The 25,498-nt window shown below is 48.0% G+C and overlaps 1 protein-coding gene across 1 annotated transcript; it reads left to right on the forward strand.

Annotated features, from left to right (window-relative positions):
- Positions 1–14,724: 14,724 nt before the first annotated feature.
- LOC103019435 (cytochrome P450 4F3-like) lies at positions 14,725–23,720 on the forward strand. The gene is given in 9 exon segments (XM_057540997.1): positions 14,725–14,922; positions 17,981–18,032; positions 18,035–18,124; positions 19,203–19,256; positions 19,344–19,471; positions 21,090–21,211; positions 21,998–22,267; positions 23,337–23,404; positions 23,587–23,720. Coding segments are annotated over 9 exon segments (1,116 nt in total).
- The last annotated feature ends 1,778 nt before the right edge of the window (positions 23,721–25,498 follow it).

The following is a 25,498-nucleotide window of genomic DNA, read 5'->3' on the forward strand; positions in this document are numbered from 1 at the left end:
AGGTGGACAGACAGGGACTCAGAGAGGGGAGGGGGACCGAGAGAAATCCAGAGGAAGAGAGAGAGACAGACAGACAGGGGAGTTAGTAACCAACTAGTATCCACTCATCTCCCAGGCCAGCTCATTCCCTGGAGTCACCCTGCCTGGAGCAGTGGCCTTCCCCACCCCGGGCCAGGACCCCCAGCCCTTAGACCCCCAGCCTGGCACCTTCTGTCAGGAGTGGCTTGTCCCACACAACTCCCTCTCCCCTCCTCTGGGGAAGGCTTTGTCTGGCCCCTGACCTAGAGGAAGCTGCCAGGGGCCGGGCTAAGCCAGCCAATCCTTGCAGCCTGCTTACCTCCTCCCCACCTGGCAGCTGCCCAAATAGAGGGTGGAGGGAAGGGGTTACAGTGTTATTAGAGCAGCCTGTGAACCAGCTCAGGATCACACTGTGTAGACACTGGATCCTCAGGACTCAGCACGTCCTACATGGGCAAGTTGGGGTGCGGGCAAAGGTGACTCTGGACCCCAAGTTCACAGCCAGCGCTGCCCTTCGAAGGCCAGGGTGCAGCAGGTAAAAGCATGAACATTCAGGTGCCGGGTGAGCAGGGCAAACATCTCTGGGGCTTTTCTCCATGCGTGGGCCAGGAGGGTGTCTGCACCATTTCTCAGCACAGAATCAGGAAGCTCAGAACTGTGAAGCCTCTGCCCTCCGGGGCACACAGCCTGACAGGAATTCAAGTCTTTTCTCCAAGCAGCCCAGGGCCTGGGTGGAGACATGACTGCTGGGAGCAAGAACAGAGAAACCAGCCTGGTTGGGGATTACCTGCCTCAGACTCAGGGAATAAAGGGCACAGTCGGAAGAGGGCACCTCGTGGCATAAGGGGTAAGGCTCCAAGGGGCTGAGAGAGAACAGGGTCCAGACAGGCGAGGGCAGAGCTGGGAGATCCTGAGTGGGCAGCCTCACTGTGACTGTGGGCTGTGCTGACCCTCTCTGGGCTCAGTCTTCCCATCTGGTAAATGGGATGTTGGATGAGAGACTGAGGAGGGACCGGGGAGGGTTCCACTGGAAGATGGGAAGGATCTGGAGCCCAAAAAAATAGAATGAAGGAAAAGTGCTGGCAACTAGTACTCATGCTACTGCGTGCCAGTACTCCACATATAGTAAGCCTACTCTGTGCAGGCAACTGTATGTAAAGAGTGCCTACTCTGGGCTGGGTACCTCAAAAAGCATGCCTAAAGTATGTGACAAACTCTACATAAAGCATGCCTACTATGTGTCAGGTGCTCTAGGTAAAGTGCATCTACTGTGTGTGAAGTGCTCTGCATAAAACCTATCTACTTTATGTTAGGTCTTGTGCCTAAAGCATGCCTACTGTGTGCTGGGTAATCTATGTAAAGCACACCTCTTGTGTGTTGGGTGCTCTATGTAAACATGTCTACTGCGTGCCAGGTGCCCTACATAAAGCATACCTGCTCTGTGTCAAGTGCTCTACATAAAATAAACCTACGCTGTTCCAAGTACTTTACATAAAGCATGCCTACTATATGCTAGATACTCTACATAAAGTGTACCTACTATAAGCTGGGTACTCTAAACAAATCCTGTCTATTATATCCCAGGTGTTCTACATAAAGCATGCCTACTGAGTGCCAGACATACTACACAAAGAACGTCTACTATGTGCTGGGCAGTCTACAAAAATCATGCCTGCTCTGTGCCAGTACTATACATAAAGTGCTCTCTGTGTGTGTCAGGTGCACTACATAACGTAAACCCACTGTGTGTCAGATGTTCTGCCAGCAAGATAATATATCACCCTCCCCTCACTGGGCCAGAACCCTGGGATCAGGCAGAGAGACGCAAGTGATGGCAGGAGGGAAGATACCTATTTAACAGAAGCTCAAAGAGGGCAACCTCTAACCTAAGTTGCAGAGCTGGAAGGTACCCAGGTCTGTCATACCACCAAGCCTAAGCCTTTTCCCTCTGCCAAGCTGCTCCACCCCCAACCATAAGGGACAATGCCCTATTAATCCAGGGACATTTATAATGGTGGAATCTCAGGCAATATGGTGACCCCACTGGGGAGATACCTTGAGGTCCTTGCATCATCACATGGACCATCTTCCCACAACCAGGATGCACCACCCAATGGATCTAGAGCTCCCCTCCTGGCCCTCTCTGGATCCTGTCCAGAACTGCCCTGTGGGGTGGTCTCCGGTGACAGAGGACTTGAAGGATGGGGCTCCTGGCAGAGCTACTGAGCAGGAGAGTAGGGGAAGGACAGTCTTCCTGACACTGTAGGATGTTGGGGAGACCCCAAAACTCCTTCCACCTCAACGCTGGCTGGGGGAATCAGATGGAGGATCCTAAAAACCTTAGTGGGGTGAGGTGCACCCTCCCCGCCGAACCTCTACCACCTCCGCAGGGGTAGACTTAGCCTCTGGGCAGGTCCATCCATATCATGGTCAGGCAGGCATGGCCAGAATATAATAAACCAGGCAGGGTGCTGGGACGCAGGGGAGAAAGATCTCCAGTGCCCAGAGGGGTTCAGCTCACTGAAGACCTACTGTGTGCCAGGAACAGGCAGGCAGCCTAGATCAGGAACGGCAGCCACCACACCAGCATTTCCCACATAAGCCACTGAAGCTGTTTTAAGCCCCTAAGGTATATTAATTTTTTTTTTCATTTTACAGATGAGGAAACTGAGACTGACAATCATGTGAGTGACTCACCCAAAGCCACAGAGCTGTTGGAATTAGGCTGTGCGCCAGACTTTACAATGAGTACCCTGAACCACTAAGCTCTGCTCCGTCTGTATCTATAAATGGGCATTTCATTAGCAACACCTCCCAAGATGGTTGGAATCATTAAAAGAGACAATGCATGTAAAACACATAGGACAGAGGAAGGGCTCAATAAACACAGTCATTATTGCTGTTGTCATTGTTTTTGTTGTAAACATTCAACAGCGCTGCAAGATCAAACTCATTACCTGTTTTTACAGAAGAGGAGCAGGAGATTCAGAGAGCTGAAGCAACTTGCCCCACCCTCCGAGAGCAAATTAGGTAAATACAACAGTACAGGTGACAGCAAAGCCTGGCACATAGTACATACTCATTAAATATCCGGGGAAGAACTATTTTTGAACTGGGGTTGGTTGAATCTGCAGATGCAGAACCCACAGACATGGAATTCTGACTGTATTTGTCTTTCTCTAACTTATTTCACTTAGCATAATGCTCTCAAGGTCCATCCATGTTGTCACAAACAAGCAGGTTTTCCTTCTTTCTCCTGGCTGAATAGTATTGCATTGTATATATGCACCACATCTTCTTCATCCATTGATGGACAGTTAGGCTGTTTCCATATCTTGGCTGTTGTGAATAATGCTGCAATGAAGATGGGAGTGCAGATATCTCTATGAGATCCTGATTTCAATTTTGCTGGATCATATGGCAGTATTATTTTTAATTTTTGAGGAACCTCCATACTGTTTTCCATAGGTGTCCGTGTCATTTAAAATTCCTATTGTTAATGTATGAGAGTTCTGCTTGCTCCCCATACTCACTGGCACCTGGTGGTGTCAGTGTTCCCCAGCCATTCTTATGGGTGAGCAATGATATATCACTGTGATTTTAGTTTGCATTTCCTAATGACTAATGATGTTGAACATTTTTTCATGTGCCTATTTGCCATACATATATCTACTGTGGTAAAACACCCGTTCAAATCTTTTGCCCATTAATTTTCCTTGGATATTTACCTTCTATTGTTGGGTTTTACATACAAATCCTTTGTCAGATATGTGATTTGCAAGTCTTTTTTCCTAGTGTATGGCTGGTCTTTATCTTAAATTTCTTTCACAGAGCAAAATTTTAAAAGGTTTTTAAAGTGCAATTTATCGATTTTTTCTTTTTATGATTATGCCTATGGTGTTATACATAAGAACTCTTTGTCTAAACTAAGGTTACAAAGATTCTCGTATATTTTTTCATCTAAAAGCTTTACAATTTTACATCATTTAGTTCTGTTAAATTTTGTATAAGGTGTGAGGTATGTGCTGACTTTAATTTTGCATGTAGATGTCTAATTTTTCCAGTACCATTTATTGAGAAGGCTATCCTTTGTGTATTGATTTGCCCTGCATTATTATTATTTTTTTAAATTTCTGGACTCTCTATTCTGTTCCAATGATTTATATGTCCAGTCTTTGACCAATATTGCACTGTCATGATTACTGTTGTTTTATATTATGTCTTGAAAGGGGTCTTGTAAATCCTTCAACTACATTTTTCCTTTTCAGAAAATTTTGGCTATTCTGAAGTCCTTTGCATTTTCATGTAAATTTTGTGATCAGCTTCTCTATTTCTACAAAAAGTCCTCCTGGGATTGTGACTTCTTGAATTTGTAGATCAATTTGAGGAGACTTAACATCTTAACAATATTGAGTTTTTCACTCCATGAACATTGTATATCTCTCCACTAATTTGGGTCTTCTTGGATTTCTTTCATCAGTGTCTTGAAATTTTCATCCTAGAAATCATGCACATATTTTGTTAGATTTATACCTGAGTATTCCACTTTTTGTGGTGAATGACACTTGAAAAATGGTATTTGAAAACATTTCCCAATTGTTTATTGCTAATGTACAGCAGGGTTGGCATATTTTTTCTGTGAAGACCCATATAATAAATACTTTATTGGCTGCAGGCCATATTCCGGAACTCCTTCTCCTCTTCCTCCCCCTCTTTTACAATCCTTTAAAAATATAGAATAATTCTTTGCTTGCATATCTTACAAAGACAGGCCATAGGCCAGATTTCGTCCATAGACCATAGTTTGCTGACCTCTGGAATATAAAAATAGAATTAATTTTTGTATGTTCCCCATGTATCCTGAAGTCTATTGGATCATTTCCATCGTAATAAAAATAATGTTGTTATTACCTCAATCTTAAAAAAAAAACCCTTCCCTTGACCCCATTTTCCCATCAATTAATACATGATTTTTTTCCCCCACCATGGATCTAACCCCTTCAAGAGTTATCCATACTTGGGTGTCAAATGTCTCCTCTTTTACTAGAAAAGGGCTTTGACTTTCCACTAAGGGCCATGATAGTGAATGAATGAGAGAGAGGGAGCAGGGCAGGCGTGGAGCCTGTGGGGCCCCCGATGCTGCGGCACCTGTGTGTTTAATTCTCTATACACACCCCAGGCCTGGTCCAGTCACTGGCTGCTGTGGGGTGTCTGTTCCTCTCCTGAGTGTGTTGGAGGCTCCTTCTGCTGGAAGATTCAGAAACAACAGGCTCTAAGAAATTCGGTCTCCATTAGTTCAATGTGTGTGTGTGTGGCTATGTGACTGTGTGTGATTGTGTGTAAGTGTATGTGTGACTGTGTGCACACACGTGTGAGCATGTGTATGTGTATGCATGTAATTGTGTGTGCAGGTACATGCATGTGTATGTGCATGTGCACACGTGTGTGTTTGCATGAACATGTGTAAGAGTGTGTATCTAACTGCAAGCATATGTGGGTGCATGTAATTGTGCTTGTGTGTGACCATGTGCACACAGTGTATATGCAATTGTGTGCATGTGTGGGTGTATGTATATTGGTAAGGGTGGGAGTATATGTGTTTTGAAGTCACTGAACCGCTGTAACTGTCTGCACCAGTTGTGTTCCTTGCAACAACTACTGTGGGAGGCCTCTGGCCCTGTCCCCAGACCTCAGCCGTGCACTGCAGGCAGGACATTCTCCAGAAATAATGCCCCTGTAAGCAGCTCTGACTAAGGACTGGTGGGTGTGTGTTCTCTGCTGTCCCCCAGAGGGACTGAGCCCCAGGTGCCACAGTGTGAGCTTTCTGGCTAAAGTACCCTTTACCTGTTGCCTTCCCTTCCCAGTCTCACTTCCACAGTGCCCTACTGGCATTTCCTGGGATTACTTCCCCAAGAAACAACTTGCAGTTGAATTCTTGCCTGAGGGTCACCTCCAAATAAAGTATTTGCACTTGAATCCTTGCACTGGGGTCTATTTCCAGAGAACGCAAACTAAGACACACACATAAACTTGCTCCTGCAAACCCCAAAGGCCTGTTATTATTCCCTTTTTGCTGAGAAGGAATGTGAGGCACAGAGAGGGCAAGTCACTTGCCCAAGGTCACAGAGCTGGAGAGTGGCAAAGCCCAGGTTTGACCATGAGCCATCTTACCCCAAGCCCAGTGCTTACTCCTCTCCTGGGAGCCTCTTCCTTGCTAAGGGAGGAGGGAAAGAACAGGGTATGTTCCTAGCCTGCAAGATAGCTGATGTCTGTGCCAGGGGGACTTATGGCTCATGGTTGGTGCCCTGTCCTCATTCTGTCACAAAATAAGAGAAAATGCCAATTATTCATGCTTGGTGCTGAGCCTGAGCCAGGGAGTGCCGTTAGCACTTTTCTCATTTCAATTCATTTGATTTTCACAACCACCTTGTCAAAACCCTCAATTTTCAGGCAAGAAAACTGAGGCACATAAAGGTAAAGACACCTGCCAAAATATCTCAGCTGGTCCTGATTTGAACCCTGGTACTTGGAGTCCTTGTTCTTAACCACGATGCCTTCTGGCTTCTCACAGGTCGTATATTTTGAGTCCTGCTGCCCATCAGGCATGGCACTAAGCATGCAGCAAGCATGCTGTATGCATAACACTAAGCATTTTTTCTTCTAAAAATATAATTTGTGGGACTTCCCTGGTGGTCCAGTGGTAAATAATCCACCTTACAATGCAGGGGATGCGGGTTCAATCCCTGGTCAGGGAACTAAGATCCCACATGCTGCAGGGCAACTAAGCCCGTATGCCACAACTACTGAGCTCACGTGCCTCAACTAGAGAGCCTGCGTGCCTCAAATTACAGAGCCCACAAGCTCTGGAACCCGTGCGCCACAACTACAGAAAAGCCCGAGTGCCGCAACGAAGAGGCCGTGAGCCTTAACGAAGATCCTGCATGCCTCAACTAAGACCCGATGCAGCCAAAAATAAATAAAATGAATAAATAATAAATCTAAAATATATGAATATATAATTTGTAATTACATAGATTAGTAATTATAATGAAAAATGCTTTGCAGGCTCCATCTAAGAAAAGGAAACAGTTGGGTAAATGTAGACATTTAGCAGAACCATTCTTTCTCCTACTCTGCCCTCCCATTCCAGGGGTTGGGTATAATGTTTCAATTTTTTCTGTGCCGACACAAACATCGACACTCACATAACTGGATTGCTGAGGTGGCCCATCCCTTTGCGGAATGTAATAGTTGGGTCCTGGCAGAGACCTCAGATGGGCTACATGAGAGTGGCATTACGTAGGGGCCATTTACAAAGTATTGGCTGTGTAAATAAGGAATGTTCCCTGCCATCTAGTTCTACAAGGATTAAATCATTAGCCACTGCAGTTGCTAATTCAGGACAGAGACCAGGATGAGGCACTCTGCACATTGGGAAAACAGGCCTTTAGATAGTTTAGATATTTAGGAAAAATTTTATGAGCCTGAATTCTTGCATCTTCCCATATACTTAGAAAAGTACTAAAATTTTAGTACTAGAAAAGCACTAAAATTACTAACTGAGAAATCTGTTCCTCATGACGACTAGCAGTAACCATCTACCATGATGTATATTGGATTGCACATACCCCTTAGCCAAAATCACATATATGCTGACCTCCTTCTTCACCTCTTTGGAGCAGTTTCTCAGAACGATCTGAGAGGCTGTCTCCTGGGCAACAGTCCTCAGTAATGTCCCTGAATAAAACTGAATCTCACTGCTCTGACGTTGTGCATTTTTTATTTCATTTGACAAGGGGCCAAGGGAAACCATCAAGGCTAGGGTAGCCCCCTGGGGGCTAGCATCAGCTGAGAGCTGACACCACCCCCAGGCCAGGTAGTAGCTGTTCCTGGAACCCAGAGGGATTAGCTGAAGCTGAAAGCAGCAGTGGCCTTTGGCAGAGGATAGATGGCTGTCCTCTAATCCCCTCCGATTGCCTGCAGGTGCCTTCCATTGACCAAACATCATCTCCTTATCTGACTCAGGCTGCAGGTAGGTGGCCAGACACTCCTATTAAAACAGGGAAGAACAAACCTGACTCCACATTGGATCTAGTCCTCTGTCTCTAACCTTTGTGCTCTGTTGCCTGTGCTTAGTCATGCTGGCTCTGCACCGTTGTAAAAGAATGTTGCCTATAGCCTGAAATATACATGCTAGCCATTCTCAATGCTCTGCCTCCCAGGCTTGACTTTTAAAGGTATAAAACTTTTTATTCATATAGAGATAAAAAGTTGTGGCACAAAGAATAACATTTGTTTTATTAGAGGTTTACATGAACATTGTGACTGGACCTCTGTAGACAGCTGCAAGAGCAAAGGATTCTGGCATCAAGAAGCCTGCAACAACCTGTCACACCCCCAACCCCCCTTTTAATATGAAAGAAGCCTGAATTCTAACTTGGTTAGAATGGTTCTTTGGGACACTAGTCCACCAATTCCTTGGTCTTCTGGCTTTCCAAATAAAGTCACCGTTCCTTGCCCCAAAACTCTTCTCTTGATTTATTAGCCTGTCATGCATCAAGCAGTATGAGCTTTGGATTTGGTAGTAAGGCCACCTCCTCAGGGAGGCCCACCCTGATTGCCCTGTCCAGAACAGCCCCCTTGGTCACTTTCTAGCATGTCTCATGCTGTTCATTTCCTTCATTTCTGCCACCATCTGACTTGCTTATTTCCAATTGGCTCCCCCCATGAGACATGAGCACACAATCCAGAGACCTTGTCTGTCTTGTTCATCACGTGTTTGGGCCCCAGAAGTGTGCCTGATACAGATTGGGTGGTCAAGCACAGTTTGTTGTTGAGTAATGAACTACCTGGGAGGTATAAATCCACTTCTCCATCTACAGAGGAGGACATGAGGCTTAGAGAGGGCAATTGACTTGCCCAAGGTGACACAGCCAGGAAATGGCAGAGCTGGGATTCGAACTTAGTTCTGCTGAATCCAGAACTTGTTCCTTCCTAACAGCTGAGGAGAGGAAAGGTAAAACTCCAGCCAGCAGGCAGCCTGCATGCTTGTTCTAGAGACCCCACGTGGATTCCTGGGAGGCGTGTCTTTATGATGATATAAAATAACTGCTCATCTGTTTTGTGTGCCAGTTATGTGTTCCTCACTGTGCCAAATCCTTATTTCTTAAATTGTGTTTTAGTTATAGAGACTCCAATTCTACTTCTTCCAATTCCACCATGATATGTGGATTCTTCTGGATTTTTTTCAATGCATATACAAACATGTGCACACATACAAACATTTGTAAGTTTTGTTTCTAAATGGAAACTTTATGCACTTACTATTTTGAAACATACTTTTCCCTACTCTCTCTGCCTGTGTCTAATAGGAAGCTTGCAACTCTCTGTGAGGTTTTATCAGGCCCATTTGACAGACGTGAAGAGTGAGGTTTAAAGGGTTGATGGGCTGTTCCCAAGCTAGTGACTCACAGTGACCACCATCGCTGGTCTGGCACAGGCTTGCCCACTGCCTGACTCTGGGTTGGGGTGGAAGGACCCCTGGAGAAGGGGCAGGGGGTGAGTGGCTCCCCTCCTTCAAACACTGGCTGGGGGACATTCCATAAGGCAGGCTTGTGTGATTTGGCATCTGAGATATTACTTGTTTGATGAAAAACCTTTGGGGATGCTCTAGAACATCCCCAATGATGAACAGAAGGTCCCCACCTATGGTTTCCTGCCTCCTGTGCTGGTTCCCTTTCCCCTTCTACTGAAACCACACACCTTGTCTCAGGACTTACTGAAACATAGGTTCTTTTGTCTCGGTGCAGAAAAAATTCAGTGAGAGGCAAAGTAGCATGTAAGGATGAGTTTATTAGAATAGGACGATTGTGAGAGATACAAGCGGGCAGGCAGTAGGGCTCTGTCCCGACAACTAAGTAGGCTTTATTTTCATAAATGAAAGAAAAGTGGGGAGGGGGAGAAGACCACCTTCTTCCTCATTTTTTGAGTAGACATCAAGCTTTCATCATTAACTCCGCCTACATATCTGGTGGGGGAGTTTTTGACCCTATATAGCCCAGCTGGGACTGTCATAGAGCTATGTAAATGAGCAGAGGGATGGCAACATATACAAATTTATGGTGAGTCATCTCAGGTTTCAGTATAATGTCACCTTTCCCCTAGTTTCTTTCACCTTTCCCCCATATTCCTATGTAAGCTAAGTGCAAGAAAGCAGTTTTTCAGGGTCCATTGTCTTGCAGACCTCACAAGGCCGAATGCAATCTCCTAACCATTGTTCTGTGGTACATCTCGTTCCTAATCATATAGATTAGTGGCCTAAGTAAATCTGTTTAGTTTTTAAATGTTATGCTTGTTGTTTAGCTGCCAGATGTTCTGGGCATTTCCTGGTTGGTGTCTAGCTTATGGTGATCTCCCGAAGTCCTTCTCTATCTGTCTTCCCCTAGTAGGATTTCTAAACTAGCTGTGCAACTATCCTACTCTGTCCCTATCACTACCCCCTGATCTAGGAATCAGAGGAGCCAGGTGATAGACCCTGCCCTAGTAATGGCTGCAGAGACCTGCTAGGGTTTGAGTATCTGGTCACAGTTAGTGAAAGCTCCAAACCCGCTTATAGCTTCCATATGGGGCCAGAATTTGCTGGCCACTTTGGCCTTCCCAAGGAGCAATTGCATGATCTCGCATGTTAGCCCGAGTGTCAAAGGAACAAAAACCACTTGCCTTTCTGTGTAGGCTGGGTGTTCCACCCAGCGTCTGCTCTTGGAGACTCTCCCTCCTCATTCACATCTCTGCCCACCCTGACCCCTGGACTAAGGTAGATGTTCTCCAGGCACATAACTCACCACTGTCTGACAAGTCATTGATTATTTATCGATCACCACCCATCTCGTCACAAGATGTAAGCCCCTTGACAGCAGGAAGAGGTCTGCAGTGCTCACTACTGCATTCCTAGTGCCTAAAATAGTGTCCAGTACATAATAAATGATCAGTAATCATGGTTGTATGAACAGCTCTGGAAGGTATAGATTTTTCTCCTTATTTTATAACCGAAAAAACCCTCTGAGAATTAGAGGGGTGAAAGCATTGTGCTCCCTGCCTCCGTTGCAGAATCCAGACTCAGGAGTCTTAAAACAACACTTCCTAAAACTTGAAGAAGTGCACACAGTTCCCCTGCAGATGTATTTAGATGCGATTCTGAGTCAGTATTTTGGGTGAGGATGTGAGATTCTGCATTTACTGCAAACTGTCAGGTGATACAGATGGTGGGATGGTGGAGGTTTGAGGACCACAGTTTTAGCACCAGAACCTTAAAACCCCGTGCTGCAAACCTTTCTCTCTTCCCCAGATATTTAATGAGCATGTACTATGTGCCAGGCTTTGCTGTCACTTGTACTGTCATATTTACCTAATTTGCTGGGAGGCTGGAGCAAGTTGCTTCACCTCTCTGAATCTCCGGCTCTTCTTCTGTAAAAATGGGCTCATGAAATTGATCTTGCAGGGCTGTTGGATGATTACATCAACAACGACACCAACACCAACAATAACAATGACTTGCATTTATTGAGCCCTTCCTCTGCCCTATGTGTTTTACATGCATTGTCTCTTTTAATGATTCCCACCATCTTGGGAGGTGGTGCTAATGAAATACCCATTTACAGATATGAAAGGAGGAGAGCTTCATGGTTCAGGGTACCCAATGTGAAGTCTGGGGCACAGCCTGTTTCCATCACCTGTGTAACTTTGGGTGATTCACTCGTGTAGTTTTCAGTCTCAGTTTCTCATCTGTAAAATGAAAAAAAAATAGGTTCATATACTTTAAAGACTTAAAACAGCTTAGTGACTTATGTTGGCAAATGCTGGTGTGGTGGCTGCCGTTCCTGATCTAGGCTGCCTGCCTGTTCCTGGCACACAGTAGGTCTGCAGTGAGCTGAACCTCTCTGGGCACTGGGGCTCTTCCTCCTCTGTGTCCCAGGACTCTGCCTGATTTATTATATTCTGGCCTTGCCTGCCTGACCCTGATGTGAATGGACCTGCCAGGAGGCAAATTCTACCCCTGTGAAGGGGGATGAGATTCTGGGGGGAGGGTGCACCTCACCCCACTGAGGGCTTTAGGATCCTCCATCTGAATCCCCCAGCCAGTGTCGAGGTGGAAGGAGTTTCGGGGTCTCCCCAGCATCCTACAGTGTCAGGAAGACTGTCCTTCCCCTACTCTCCTGCTCAGTAGCTCTGCCAGGAGCCCCATCCTTCAAGTCCTCTGTCACCGGAGACCACCCCACAGGGCAGTTCTGGACAGGATCCAGAGAGGGCCAGGAGGGGAGCTCTAGATCCATTGGGTGGTGCATCCTGGTTGTGGGAAGATGGTCCATGTGATGATGCAAGGACCTCAAGGTATCTCCCCAGTGGGGTCACCATATTGCCTGAGATTCCACCATTATAAATGTCCCTGGATTAATAGGGCATTGTCCCTTATGGTTGGGGGTGGAGCAGCTTGGCAGAGGGAAAAGGCTTAGGCTTGGTGGTATGACAGACCTGGGTACCTTCCAGCTCTGCAACTTAGATTAGAGGTTTGCCCTCTTTGAGCTTCTGTTAAATAGGTATCTTCCCTCTTGCTATCACTTGCGTCTCTCTGCCTGATCCCAGGGTTCTGGCCCAGAGCACTGAGGGGAGGGTGATATATTATCCTGCTGGCAGAGCATCTGGCACACAGTCGGTTACTTTATGTAGAGCACCCGGCACACAGAGTATTTTATGTACAATATCTGGCACACAGTAGAAGTGCTTCATGTAGCACCCAGGTCATAGTAGATGCTCTTTGTGTAGTACGTTGGGCACTCAGTAGGCATGCTTTATGTTGAACACCTGTGATACAGGAGACAGGATTTGTGTAGAGTACCCAATGTATAGTAGTTACACTTTATGTAGAGGACCTGGCATGTAGTAGGCATGCTTTATGTAAAGTACATCTCACAGAGTAGGCTTACTTTATGTAGAGTGCCTGACACACAGGAGGTGTGCTTTATGTAGGGCACCTGGCACAGAGTAGGCATACTTTACATAGAGAACCCAGCACACAGTAGGTGTGTTTTACACAGAGTACCCAACACATGGTAGGTATGCTTTACATAGAGTTCCTGGCACATAATAGGTGTGCTTTGTGTAGAACATCTGGCATAAAGTAGACAAGATTTATGCAGAGTACTTGGCACACAGTAGATGCACTTTCTGTAGCATACCTGGAACATAGTAGGCACAATTTATGTAGAGTTTCTGACACACTGGGGGCATGTTTTTCTGAGGTACCCAGCACACAGTAGGCCCTCTTTACATACAGGTGTCTGCACAGAGTAGGTTTACTTTATGTGGAGTACTGGCATACAATATCAAGAATACTAGTTGCCAGCCCTTTTCCTTCACTCCATCTTTTTTGAGGCTCCTGATTCTTCCCATCTTTCAATGCAATCCTCCGCTGTCCACCTCTCAGGATTTCATCTGAGGTTCCATTTCCCAGACAGGAAGACTGAGCCCAGAGAGGGTCGGGACAGCCCACAGTCATAGTGAGGTTGCCCACTCAGGGTCTCCCAGCTCTGCTCTTCCCTGTGTGGACCCTGTTCTCTCAGCCCCTCACAGCCTTACGCCTCATGTCTCCAGGTGCCCTCTTCCGATTGGGCCCTTTATCGCCTGAAGCTGATGCAGGTAACCCCCAGCCAGGCTGGATTCTCTGTTTCTGCTCCCAGCAGTCATGTCTCAATCCAGGCTTTTGGTTGCTTGGAGGCAGGGCTTGAACTCCTGCCAGGCTGTGTGCCCCAGAGGCCAGAGGCTTCATGGTTCTGAGCTTTTCTTGATTCTATGCCAAGAAATGGTGTATGACGTCCTCCTGGCCCACATGTGGAAATGAGCACCGGAGATGTTTGCCTTGCTCACCTGGCACCTGAATGTTCACGCTTTTACCTGCCGTACCCCGGCCTTGGAAGGGCAGGGCTGGCTGTGAACTTGGGGTCCAGAGTCACCTTTGCCCACCTCCTAACTTGTTAACAAGGGAGGTGCTGAGCCCTGAGGAACCAATTTCCACACTGTGACCCTGAGCTGGTTTACAGTCCTCTCTCAGTAACAGTCTAGCTCCCTTCCTCTCACCATCTATTTGGACAGCTGCCAGGTGGGGAGGAGGTAAAGAGGCTGTGGGAATTGGCTGACTCAGCTAAGCCCAGCCTCCCCTAGTTCAGAGGTCGAGCCAGGGAAAAAGACCTCCCAGGAGGAGGGCAGAGGATGTTGTATGGGATAAGCGGCTCTTGACAGAAGGTGCCAAGCTGGGGGTCAAGGGGCTGGGGGTCATAACCTCAGGTGGGGAAGGCCACTGCCCAAGGCAGTGGTTCCAGGGAATGAGCTGGCCTGGGAAATGAATGGATACCAGGGGTAAGTAAACACACACAGGGACACACACAGACACACACACACACACACTGTGTGTGTATGTGTTTAGTTATCCACTGGTAGTGTGTGTCTTTCTGTCTCTGTCTCTCCGTCTTCCTCTGGATTTCTCTGGGTCTCCCTCCCCTCTCTGGGCCCTTCTTGCCCTGTCCCCAGCACTCACCATCCCTGCCCCTCTCTCCCTTGTTCCTGTCCCTCTATTGGTCTCTGCCTCACAGCTCACCATCATCGCCCCTTCCTTCATCCTCAGGAGCTCACTCTCCACCCCACCTGCCCTACAGGATGCTGCAGCTGAGCCTCTCCTGGCTGGGACTCGGGCCGGTGGCAGCCTCCCCATGGCCGCTCCTGCTGCTGGTCGGGGCCTCCTGGCTGCTGGCCCGCGTCCTGGCCTGGACCTACACCTGCTACAGCAACTCTCGCCGCCTCCAATGTTTCCCGCAGCCCCCAATACGCAGCTGGTTCTTGGGTCACCTGGGCCTGGTGAGTGTGGGCAGCAGGGTGGGTTGGGGAATCAGGGTGGATGGACTTCCTGCAGGGTCAGGAATGGGGCTCAAGGGCTGGAGTGGAGTCTAGGACAGAAGAGAAGCCAGGGAGGCCGAGGAGCCCCTCTTTCTGTACTCATTCTTTCCTCTGCTCTGCCATCAAGACTTTTCCCACATCCTGTCCTTCTACCCCTAGCCTGCTTTGGGGTCCATTTCCTGCCTGTCTTCCACACATTAGTGCACCCCACATTATGCTGGACTGCACAGAGCCTCGTCCCCTGGCCTTTCAGTCTCCATGCTGGCCTTGAGGCCTCCTCAAGGGCACTGTCCAGGGTCTGCTCTGCATGTGGCTCACTTCCTTGTGTTTTTTCATTCTGGGCTACAGCTTCCCCACAGGAAATAGCTATCACCTCCCCACCCCAACCTACAAGGGCACAGGTCCCCACACCCTCCCCTTCCTGGGACCCCTCCTCTTATCTTACTCCCCTCCCTTCCCCCAAGATGTCCCAATGGGCCCCTCACCCAGTCTGGATATAGTTGGCCCTCACTTCTTCTTTCTGAAATCTTCTTAGACCACACCCCCACTCACCCACCCAACTTGTGCCCCAGACCTTGACTTTTGACTTGGCCCTGCTCATGATTAATTAAACAGTTAATTGTCCAATTACTTATTAACCATCTTTCCAATCTGATGACAATTCAGGGGAGCAGACACTACAGTGCCCAGTCCAGGGCCGGCACACAGTAGGCATGCAAAATAAATGTTTGGTGACCGAGGTGATGAACTTGCTGTCAGTTCCCTGAGTCAAGGTCAAAGGAATGGGTGTCCAACTCCTCCTGTCCAGAGTTGCTCTCCTGATTGATGGGCAGAGTCCAGATCTTTCCCCTCTGGTCAGCCAGGGCTGGAAGTTCCCAGGTCTGGAAACCATTTAACATGCAAGGAACCAGAGGCTATGTGGGACAGAATATGAACGTATGTGGGACCAAAACCCAGGGACAATTCTGAGGCCACCTTGCTACCCACAAACCTCCTCCATGGGGATCTCCTCTTGTGGCCACCCCTGGGGCTGGGACCACTCCCAGGATGAGATAAACGTGTCTTCTCAAGCCAAGGTCACCTTCCTGGTGGGCAGAGAGAGCGTTTTCTCCCTGTGCCCTGGGATACACTCTGGGGACATGAAGAGGCCCCCAGGTACCTCCTGCCCCCAGAGAGAAGGAGCAGGAGGAAGCAGAGATTCCCTCCATCTGTGCAGAATCCCACACACTGTCCACTGCAGTGGTTCCTTCTGGGGACTGATGGCTCTTGCCTTGCTTGAAGGTCCCCTGAATAGAGCAGGGCTTGAGAGACTTCACTCTGCTGATGGCCAACCACTCCCAGGGATTTAAGATCTGGTTGGGGCCCATCACCTCCTTGGTCATTTTCTGCCACCCTGACTTGATCCGGTCTGTCACCAGTGCCTCAGGTACCCATGCAGAGCTTGTGGTGGTGGGTGCAGAGGCACATCTGAGTGCAGTGAACCCCTCCCTGCCAAGCTTCTATGTGGCCCCTACAGGACCCTGGCCCTTCCTCCCCTCTTCTTTCTCAGGCATCTTCCTCTTTCCTTCAAGTATTCACCAGCCCCCATCTCACTGCCTCCTTCCTCCTCTCACTGCCGTCTGCACCTCACCCTGGTGTCCTGGGTGAAGGACCCACCCCCCACAATATTGAGGACACAGATCTGGACAGAGAAATCCCTGACCTGGTGTGGTCAGGAATTGGCCAGAGGGAGAGGGGCTGTGGCAACCCAGAAGAGAAGCAAGGTTTTCTGCTGGGGCATCCTGGAAGGCTTCCTGGAGGAGTTGCTGGAACTGGGTCTGGAACGATGAGCAGACATTTTTTAAAGCAGAGGGTAGAGTGGTGCAGTGGGCATCCATAGCATCCCAGGCCCCCTGCCAGGCCTGCCCTCAGTCCCACCCATCCCCAGGCCCAGAGCAATGAAGACTTGTAGCTGGTGCAGGATCTGGGCTGCTATTTCCATGACATTCACCTCTCTGGTGGGTCAGTTTCTTTTACACTATCCTACAGTTCGACCACTTCTAGTTCAGTGTCCTCCTTCTCCAGTCCCCAGGAATCTCCCAGAGGAGACTCCACCTAACCCTGACTCCCTTCCCTTGCCCGTTGTCCCTCCTGTCCGCAGACAGACCAGGCAAGCAGGGGAACAGGCAACACCTGACAGAAACCTTGGTTTTGACACCAGAATGCTTGGTGACAGTGGGAAGGTCCCTGGCTGTCTCTGGCTACTGAAGTCTCTTTCAGATGTTAGTGGTGTTAGTGGTAGAAACACCACCCTGTATGATCTAAGCACAGAAAGGGAATCAATTGACTGTTAAGTCCAAGGAGGGTTGTCTTCAGGCACAGCTGGATCCAGGTCTCAAACAATGTCATCAGAAATCTGTCTTCCTCCTTTAGTTCTGTGTTCATCAGTGATGGCTTCACTCTCATCTTGGTAAAGATGAAACCCAGAAGCTCTAGCCCCATGGAATAGTGAGCTCATTTACATTTCCAGGAAAAGTTACAGGATTCCCTTTAAATTCCTTCACCTGTATCATAGGACTGATTCCTGTGTTGCTGAGATTCTGAGTGCCCAGTCTTAGCAGGCATAGGGCCTTCTGAGCTATTGTTTTGGGGCTCAGAGTAGTTTGATGGTTAAGAACTCAGGCCCTGGATTCAGACAGACCTGGGCTGGTGTCTCAGATTTACCATCTGGCAGACTATGGACAAGTGACTTCATCATTCAGAGCCTCAGTTTCTTTGTCTGGAAAGTGAGGATGGAAGAGAAGTCAGGTGAACATGGTGTTTGGGATCCAAACAGAGAAAGACCATTTCTATCCTGGTAAACAGGGGATCCCAGTTGTCATGTATGGAGGGTGTGGGGAGGGCGCCCAGGAGGAGGCTGAGGACAGACAAGCAGCTGCTGGAGGTGATTCATGGGTTCAGGTGTGGATCACTGTCCTGCAGGTCCTTCCCTCTGGCAGCCTGGAAGAGTGTGAATTGGGTCATTTTTGTTCCTGTCCAGATTCAGAGCTCGGAGGAAGGTCTCCTGTACACACAGGGCCAGGCCAGCACCTATGGGATGTGTGCTGCTGGTGGGTGGGGCCCTGGCATGTGGTCACCCGCATCTTCCACCCCACCTGCATCAAGTCTGTGCTTTTTGCTCCAGGTGGACACCTCCCTGGCCACAGCTTGCCCACTGCCATGGTCTCTGTGTTGCCTCCAGGTGGACAGGTGACCAGGGTGCAGACAGAGAGGGCTGTGACAGAGGTGCCACTGCCTCTCTCACCTGGACTCCCACCTGCCTGACCTGCGGTCATGTCTGTGCAATGTCCGCTGCATGGCCACGTCTGGTCACGTTTATATTTCTACCTGGATTCTGGTTACAGCTGGTGTATGTTATAACAGGTGACACCGGGTATATGTTTACACCTGAGCTCAGAGATGGTCTCAGTCATGCCTGGGGCTCAGCTGTGGCCAAGGATATTTGAGGCATGTCAGGGTCTGTCTGGTTCTTCTCCGAGATGTCATTAGAGATTGTCTGGTTCTCCTGCTGGTCACATCTGGGCCACATTTGAGGTTTGTCTGAGGTCTGGGACTCAGGATCACTCTGAGAAATGCCTGAGACCTTATGTGAGTCGTGTCTGATGCAGGTCTTGGGGGTGTATCTGGGTCACACCTGGTTCCCATCTGTGAAATCAGTGAATTTGAGTCCTGTCTGGAGCCTGCCTGGGGCACATTGCGGTCATGTCAGATTGTCTTCAGGTCCCTGGCAGAGCTGTTGTGTCATGTCAGGTTGTGTTGTGCATGTTGGGGCCTTGTCAGGACATGTTAACACATGGGTCCCTGTCAGATGTTCAGGAGAGGTCAGAGTGCTGGGGCAGATATGGTGTCCTAAGTCTCTGTACAGATGTTTTGTAAAGTGCTGGGCTATGCCTGTGTGTTCAGAACAGGCTGGACCACGTAGGAGCCATGCCAAGGCATGTTGGGGTATGTTGTGTCATGTTGGGGTGTGTCTAAGCATATAGAGTTGTGTCTATGGGCTCTGCCTTTACTGTATTCTGTGCTGCAGCCTGGCCTGTTCCCCCCCTTCCCCCCTCCTCCCAGTTTCCTGTGCTCTTGGCCCCATTCCTGCTATGCTGGGCTTGGAGGGGGAATGCAGATTCCTGGCTGGGAGCCTCCACCACCCACCAAAAGTCCCTCTGCTCCCACTCTCCCTGGCCCCTGATGGTCCTCATTCATGTCAGCTGCCATCGCACCCAAGGACGTGGTCTTCTATGACTTTCTGAAGCCCTGGCTGGGTGAGTAACTGATCGGGATTGGGGATAACCTTGGGGGCCCAGGGGAAGGTGCTGCCCTTGCCCACTCCCCGTGGCTGCCTCGGCTAGGGGATGGGCTCCTGCTGAGTGCTGGTGAAAACTGGAACAGGCACCGTCACATGCTGACACCCGCCTTCCACTTCAACATCCTGAAGCCCTATATGAAGATTTTCACCAAGAGTGCAGACATCTTGCATGTGAGTATCTTGAACTCGGGGTCCCAGCTGGAGTCTTGTGGACAACGGGGACTCAGAGATTTCTTGTCTGGAATTCTCACAGTGCTAGGTGTCTTTGGGGCCATTGTTCTTCCTTTCTGAGCCTCAGTTTCCTCAGCTGTAAAATGAGGATAGTATGATCCCTGCTTGACAGGGTGATCAAGAGAACATAATGGAGCCCGGGCACATAGTAGGTGCTCAGAGTGTGTTATTTTCTGTTTCCCTCCGAAAAGCCTTGGAATCTTGAGACACGGTTTATGATGATGATGAATATTGTGTAGTAGTCATCTGGAGTAACATATCACTTCAAAAAAAAATGAGGGTTTAATATTGAGAAGTCTGTGAGTCAGTTGGCTAGTTCTTCTGGATGTAGATGGGGCCACTCATGTATCTGTGATCAGCTGTGGGTCAGATAGGAAGATTTGCTGTGCTGGAATCAGTCCTCTCACATGTTTGCGGCTTGGCTGACTGCAGGTTGATCTAGGATGGCCTCAGCTGGGACAACTGGACATTCTTTCATGCAATTCTCTCCCTCCAAAAGACATCTCAGGCTTGTTTACATGGCAGGAGCAGGGTTCCAACAGACTGACAGGAAGCTGCAGTGCCCTTTGGGGTCTAGGTTTGGGATGATCACCTTATCATTTTCACCAAGGTATTGACCAAAGCAGGTCCAAGGCCAGCTCAGAATCAAAGGATGGTGAAATAGGCTCCACCTCCTAATAGAAGCTGCTGAAAAATCACATTGCAAAGGGTTTGGATATAAACATATGGAAGTGAAGTACTGGAGGTCAGGATTTTGTGAAGGTTGGGATTTTTTTTTCATATTTGGGAGCTGCAAGTGAGCTTGTTACTGTTTCATGGATTTGGCCAGAAGACATGAGACTCCTGGGTCAGAAACCGAGGACAGTTTATTACCCTCAGCACAACAAAGAGCCTGTGCTTCTTGTTGGTTTGCATTCTTCCTCCAAGTCACCAAATCCCATGTGGATGACACAGGTGGGCTTCTATAGATGCCAGTCATGTTGTATGTTGTATTATAGCGGGGAGCAGTATAGGTTTAGGGACTCTGTGACTTTTATAGTTATTAGAAGCGAGCTTGATATTTGTCCAGGGGGAGACATAACCTCACTCCTCAAGGTTGTTTTCTACAAATACAACTCTGAGAAATGGCCCAGGTAAAGAACATAGGAGTCTTGCAATTTTTTTTGGCATATCCAACATTAAAGGGCAGGGGTGCTCAGGGTGCATGGAAGACAACCTCTCTCAATATAGGGGATATTTTCCTAATCAATTTATAAAAATGATGATGATGAAAGCTAACATTTGTTGTGCACTTACTTTATTCATTAACTTTACCAAGGATACACAGAGTGTAGAAGGAAGAGCCAAGATCAAAAACCCAAATCTCCTAACTCCGAGCCATGGGGACTTCATGTCCTAACAGGAACAACTTTTACTCCTATCCAAGCCTGGTCTTCCCTGGGGATGGCTGCCTGGGGCCAAGAGGCAGGGTCTGGGGGAGCCCATCAGGTGGTTGGGATTGGGTAGGGGCTCAGAGGAGGCAATTCCCAGTCCTAACCCTGGCCCCTTCTCTGTCCAGGCCAAGTGGCAGCGCTTAGTCACGGAGGGCCACACCCATCTGGACGTGTTTGAACACATCAGCCTTGTGACCCTGGACAGTCTGCAGGAATGCGTCTTCAGTTTCGACAGCAATTGCCAGGAGTGAGTCTTGGCCCAGGGCCTGGGTACATGAGCCATAGATCCAAGGGAGTAGATGGGGGAGGGAGGACTGACCAGGGCTATCAGAAGAGCCTTCCTGGAGGAGGTGGGTCAAAGCTCGATATTGAAGGACAGGGAAAGGGAAAGAGGAGTGATCATTTCAGGTAGGTAGAACTGTTTGATAAAGGCCAGGAGCCTAGAACGATCAAAGTGTGTGCAACCGTGAGGAGACACCTTGGAAATAAGTTTGGAGGAGTGGGCGGGGTTATATCTTAAGGACATTCTGAAGCCAGACAAAGAAGATATGAACTTTATTCCGAGGTTTCCAGGGAGCCATGGAAGGTGTTTGATCAGATGAGGGTGGTGGTCAAAGGTAAGCTTGGACATCTGACTCAAGAGAAGAATGACCGTAATGTAGACAGTGGATGGTGTTGACATTGGATGCAAGTAGAATAGAGAAGGGGCTGGGCCATTGGTCAGCTAGCAGAGGATAAGTTCTGAGCCGTGTGGACAGTTTTGGGAAGGAGAAGGGACAGATACTGGGTGAGAGTCAGAGGGGAGAAGCATGATATCTAAGCTGTGCTCTGGGTGCCTGGGGCATGGAGGCAGCTCACAGAGATGGGATATAGGAGAGAAGAGTCTGGAGAGTCTCATGTCCTGGCTCCTCCCCACACTGTATCTGTGGGCCATCTGTTCTTGGAGCCTCAGTTTCCTGGAGGGAGGTAGCTCTCGGCTTCTGGGCTTCAGGTGTTTTATGTTGTTGGCTTCCTTCATGCTCTCACCCTGCAGGAAGCCCAGTGAATATATTGCTGCCATCTTGGAGCTCGGTGTCCTAGTGGCAAAGCGGCACCAGCAGATCTTCCTGCACGTAGACCTCCTGTACTACCTCACCCCTGACGGGCGGTGCTTCCTCAGGGCCTGCCGCCTGGTTCACGACTTCACAGATGCTGTTATCCAGGAGCGGCGGCGTACCCTCCCCAGTCAGGGCATTGATGACTTCCTCAAGGCCAAGGCTAAGGCCAAGACCTTGGACTTCATTGATGTGCTCCTGCTGACCAAGGTGGGCTCCTCTGAGATCTGAGTACAAGTATTAGAATGGACCTCGATTTGATCAAAGAGCTTGGATGGGATGCAGAGGGTACTGGGGAGCCATGTGAGGTGCTTGAGGGAGGGATGGGTCCGGGATAAGTTTTAGAGATGACTGTGTGGAATCCCCCTGCAGGGGATTGCTGGGTCTGAAATTGTGAAGGCCTGAGATTTTACTCTACTTCCGAGTTAATAAGTTAGTCTACGTGTGTGTGTGTGTGTGTGTGTGTTGTTGTTGTATATATACTGAACCCTGGATCAGAGCAGAGCATTTATTTCTCACAGCAGTAACAGTAGCCAGACTAGAATTTAGCTCTTTTTCCCCATTCTTTTCCCCTTTTTCCCCAAATTCTTTTGAGGGCTCCATGCTGCTTTTACCTGTCCATGCAACCATGGTTGCATCACAGGAGAATTACTTCCAGATATTGAAATTTGAATCTTATACAGGACAGCTGATATATCTGCCCATTCTTCTGTATGGATAATAGGGATAGGGATAGGGATAGGGATAGAGATATGGAGAGAGTAGAGAAGGGAAGGGAAGAGAAGAGAAGAGAAGAGGAGAGAGAGATTGTTCTGGAGCTTAAACAAATCCTCTTTGGTGAGAAGGCAAAGTCTATAGGTTCTATAGGTTTATAACCCATTCCTTATCTCCAGGAGACATAAAGAATCTCTGGATTTACTATCCTAGCATGTGAGCAAATGGCTTTGGGGCAATGCTCAATCTCTAGCTTCCAAGGCAAGTTGCCATTCAATCATCCCATAACCCAGGTTTCCAGCAACTGTTTTCTCAGAAATTCCTCATCATGAAGAAACATGAAAATATTTATGGATCATTGATTCCTTTCACCAGGGAAAACACAGGAGATGAGGAGATCAAGGAGGAGACCTATGGGGTGGGGCCTCTGGTGACAGAGGGAAGTCTAGGATTTCAGGGTGGGCTTGGGGTTCTGGATGGATGATGGAGGTTCAGAGATTTTCTCAGTTTAGGCTCAGGGGCCCTCAGAGCTAGTGTGATTCTGCGGATCTTGCTTTCTCTACTGGATGAAGATGAGAAGGGATTGTCAGAAGAAGATATCCGAGCTGAAGCTGACACCTTCATGTTTGAGGGTGAGGGTCCCAGTGTGGGACTACAGAGGGGGCATGTGTCTCTCCATCCCAGGGACTTGGTGTGTGGACCCTGGACCACCCCATCCCTCCCCATCCTCCCCATGGGCCTTACTGTGAAGGTGCTGTCCACCCTCTGGTGCTGAAGTAGCCCAGATATCCAAGCCTTTCTGGATGCTCTTCAGGCCATGACACCACAGCCAGTGGCCTCTCCTGGATCCTGTACAACCTTGTAAAGCACCAAGAATACGAGGAACGCTGCCGGCAGGAGGCGCAAGAGCTCCTCAGGGACCGTGAGCCTAAGGAGATTAAATGGTGAGTGCAAGTCCTCCTGGTCTTTTTCTGAGCTCCTCTCATTGGCTCTGCTCCCTGGCTGGGGAAGAGAGAAAATCTTTTTGTGGATTCTGTCATTATTGCTTAGTGGGAAGAGGAGCAGAGCTCTGAGGCAGGATCTAGTACTCAGCATGGGTAGCAGGACAAAGTTGCAGGCTTTTGGGACAGAAACCTGGATTTCTGAGATAATTAGCAACAATGTGTGAGGGCAGATATTGCCACTTAGCACATATTCAGTAAGTGAACTTCCCCTCCAGTCTCTTACTTTTCTCTCTGAAATCACATGTTTTCAAACATCTTCACTCCCTGGGTGAACATTTCTTCCTCCACATTTTCCGTTAGTGACCAGCAGATGTCTCCACCACAGCCTTTCACATCGTGCTTTGGCTGCTGGATTATGCATGTGGGACTGGATGTGATTTACCTCTGTGTCCCCAGGGCCTATAACAGTGCTGGACACACAGTAGTGACTCAATATATGTCTCTTGTCTTACAAGAGTTCAATGGCAAAAATTCTCCTATTGTCCAGAGTCCAAACTCTCAAGCCTGGGGTTGAATGTCCTATAATAACACACAGATTTTCTGATGGCATAGTAAGTGGCATATATTGTGTTCATATGAACACAATTAATCACCAGAACCACCCTGGCAGCTAAAGTCTGTTATTACACCCAGCTTGTAGGTGAAGAAATGGAAGTTTAGAAGTTTGAGTAACTTTTCTCTGAGTTGAATGGAATGCTGGTGATGGAGCAGGCACAGTGGGTGGCAGGCTTCACAAGACCTCATACCAGTGGGGGAGAATCTCTGCCCATGCCCAGGTAATCAGGTGAGTCAAGAATCTCAGGATAAAGTAGTTTTATTCACTCTCATCTGCTGGGTACTATGTACACTTGAGTAGTTTGATCAACAATGGGTAGAGGAAGCTTAGGATCCTCATAACCCCTAGGACCCCTCCTGGACTCTCACGGTCATTCGCCATCTCACCCCTAAAGTGATGAGTGATTCAACCTCATCACTCCACAGTCCTAAAAGCTTTGACTAGGTTTCATTAGGTCCCATTTGTTTATTTTTTTTTAATTTCCATTTCTCTAGGAGGTGGGTCAAAAAGGATCTTGCTGTGATTTATGTCATAGAGTGTTCTGCCTATGTTTTCCTCAAAGAGTTTGATAGTATCTGGCCTTACATTGAGGTCTTTAATCCATTTTGAGTTTATTTTTGTGTATGGTGTTAGGGAATGTTCTAATTTCATTCTTTTACATGTAGCTGTCCAGTTTTCCCAGCACCACTTATTGAAGAGGCTGTCTTTTCTCCACTGTATATTCTTGCCTCCTTTATCAAAGATAAGGTGACCATATGTGCGTGGGTTTATCTCTGGGCTTTCTATCCTGTTCCATTGATCTATATTTCCGTTTTTGTGCCAGTACCATACTGTCTTGATTACTGTAGCTTTGTAGTATAGTCTGAAGTCAGGGAGCCTGATTCCTCCAGCTCCATTTTTCTTTCTCAAGATTGCTTTGGCTATTCGGGGTCTTTTGTGTTTCCATACAAATTGTGAAATTTTTTGTTCTAGTTCTGTGAAAAATGCCAGTGGTAGTTTGATAGGGAATACATTGAATCTGTAGATTGCTTTGGGTAGTATAGTCATTTTCACAATGTTGATTCTTCCAATCCAAGAACATGGTATATCTCTCCATCTATTTGTATCATCTTTAATTTCTTTCATCAGTGTCTTATAATTTTCTGCATACAGGTCTAGGAATAAAC

Source organism: Balaenoptera acutorostrata, chromosome 2 (assembly GCF_949987535.1).
Source record: "Balaenoptera acutorostrata chromosome 2, mBalAcu1.1, whole genome shotgun sequence".
NCBI classification, from domain to species: Eukaryota; Metazoa; Chordata; class Mammalia; order Artiodactyla; family Balaenopteridae; genus Balaenoptera; species Balaenoptera acutorostrata.